General features: G+C 41.1%; 2 protein-coding genes across 3 annotated transcripts in view; one reads left to right on the plus strand and one right to left on the minus strand.

Moving 5' to 3' along the window:
• The window catches only part of LOC113114651 (leucine-rich repeat and fibronectin type III domain-containing protein 1-like), a 680315-nt gene that overhangs the window by 627820 nt on the left and 49995 nt on the right, over positions 1 to 2500 (minus strand). The gene's annotated exons all lie outside the window — the stretch shown is intronic.
• Positions 1 to 2500, plus strand: part of LOC113114671 (proteasome subunit alpha type-6-like) — a 3827-nt gene that overhangs the window by 282 nt on the left and 1045 nt on the right. The window contains exons 2-5 of the mRNA XM_026281585.1: positions 234 to 328; positions 1697 to 1778; positions 1862 to 2017; positions 2091 to 2269. Coding sequence (XP_026137370.1) covers positions 234 to 328; positions 1697 to 1778; positions 1862 to 2017; positions 2091 to 2269 — 512 coding nt within the window. The remainder of the gene's footprint in view (positions 1 to 233; positions 329 to 1696; positions 1779 to 1861; positions 2018 to 2090; positions 2270 to 2500) is intronic.

A 2500-nucleotide genomic window follows, 5' to 3' on the forward strand; every position in this document is an offset into this window, starting at 1 on the left:
GGTGACACATCAATGCATTTAGTATTCTGTGAGGAACTCAGAATCTCAATGTGTAGTGTTTTCTACTCATACTGAAACTTAGTTTTATTATTTGGCCTGAAACGCCACCACCTGTGGGGTCCAGAACTTTTTAAGATCATAATTCACTGAATGGCGTCACTTGAGAGTCCTTCAGAGTTCCTGGTCTGGTGTGTTTGTGTCCTTCTGAATGTGATCTTGGATGTGTTGGACAGAATATGCCTTCAAAGCCATCAGTCAGAGCGGGCTGACCACGGTGGGCATCAGAGGGACGGACTGCGCCGTGCTGCTCACACAGAAGAAAGTGTCGGTAAAACACACACCTGAAGACCTGTGCTGCACACAAAAACAGTCTTTAGTCTTTAATCTGGTTTAAACATCTGATTTCAGTCTCCGATTGGTTTAGAATCAGATTCTGGGTACACTGCACTGTATTGCCAAAAGTATTGGCACCCCCTTCTATTGGACTGCTTTAGTAATTTCCATGAAAACAATGTTGAAGCATATAATTATATTCTAGGATAAAGTCATCACCAAACACCAGTGAATTGTACATATGGGTAAAATAATTTAGACACTTCCAAAACTGTTGAAGCAGAGATGGAAATACATTTTTTAAATACACTAATTATGTTTCCATCTTTGTCGCCACAGTTTTGGAAGTGTCTTTTCTGTTCTAAAGAAGGTGGGTCCCAATACTTTTGTCTATAAAGTGTGTGTACAAGTCACTGGTGTTTGGTCATAAGTTTTTTATCTCGAGGTCTGGATTTAAAGTCACAGCATCCAGTCAAGTTCTTCCACACTGACTCAATCAATTTCTTTTTATCATTTTAGAATAGAAAAGACTCCTGTCCAAACTTTTGCTATAAAATCAGAGGCACACAATTCCCTAAAGAATATCATTATATACTTCAACATTAAATATTGTACTCAAAGAAATTACTAAAGCAGTAAAAGCTGCTCATTAGAAGGGGTGCCAATACTTTTGGCAATATAGTGTACATACTGTATATAACACAAAATAAAGAAAAGTACAGGAAAAATATAAAGTTATATGCATTTAGAAGACTCAAGATTGACTGAAGATCTGGATGTGGTTTTGACAATCCTTCAAACTGATTTTTGTATAATATGTTTATTTTTCTAACCTATAATTTAACCCTTAGCTTGGTAACACAAGAACTGTCAATGGAATATAGAGAAATATAAAAGAATTGATTGGCTGTAAATTAAAATGGTTAAATATTTGAGTATAATGACAGCTAACGAAGCTGCTGTCAGATAATGATGTCAAAGCCTCGTTTACTTCAGTGAAAACAAACACTGGTGTCCAAACTTTCAGAAGCTTTTGGGTAAAAGTCTGTTTTAGAAAATGATTGGCGTGACGTCTTTACTGCATCCCAACACAGACAAAACATAGAGGTTTTTAGAATACTTTGACATTATTTTTCACTCTTGATTTTAAATCAAATGATACATTTGGAAGACTTTTGGTCATTAAAACAGAAACATGTATCATCTGACTATCTTTATTGTAGTTGAGTCAGGACTGAGACCGAAGCGTCTCCAAGCATTTCTGAGTGTGTTTGTGCAGATGTGATGCTCTTGAATTACGCTGAGCTGAGTGTGTGTGTGTGTGTGTGTGTGTGAACGTCTCTTTCTCTCCTCTCATGTGCAGGACTCGCTCCTGGATGCATCTACAATGACAAACATGTTTCGTCTCACTCCGCGGATCGGATGTGTCATGACCGGACATTACGGTGTGTGTCTCTTCTTTCAGACACTTCTCACATGTTAGTGTAAGTTCACATATATATGTGTGTGTGTGTGTGTGTGTGTGTAGCTGACAGCCGCTCTCAGGTTCATCGGGCTCGCATCGAGGCGGCCGAGTGGAAGTATAAGTTCGGTTATGACATCACGGCGGACATGCTGTGCCGGCGCATGGCGGACATCTCTCAGGTGTACACACAGAACGCAGAGATGAGGCCGCTGGGCTGCAGTGAGTGACTCGTCTGCTCTCAGGTGTGTTCTGATGCTTCGCTGCGGCTCTGACGCGTCTGTGTGGCCCTCAGGTATGATGCTGATCGCCATGGACCCTCAGACGGGCCCCGTGCTGTACAAATGTGACCCGGCCGGGTACTTCTGCGGCTTCAGGGCCACCAGCGTTGGGGTCAAACACCACGAGGCCAGCAGCTACCTGGAGAAGAAGCTGAAGAAGCAGCCGGATCTGCCCTACGACCGCACTGTGGAGGTGTGTGAAATTAAAACTACATACAGTTTCCACACAAATATTGAGCAGCACAACTGTGTTCAACACTGATAATAATCAGAAATGTTTCTTGAGCAGTAAATCATCATATTATTCATGATTTCTGAAGATCATGTGACACTGAAGACTGGAGGAATGATGCTGAAAATACAGCGGAGCATCACAGAAATACATTACACTTTAACACAGATTCACACAGAAAACGCATATTTC

This window comes from Carassius auratus, chromosome 15, assembly GCF_003368295.1.
Source record: "Carassius auratus strain Wakin chromosome 15, ASM336829v1, whole genome shotgun sequence".
In the NCBI taxonomy this organism is placed as follows: Eukaryota; Metazoa; Chordata; class Actinopteri; order Cypriniformes; family Cyprinidae; genus Carassius; species Carassius auratus.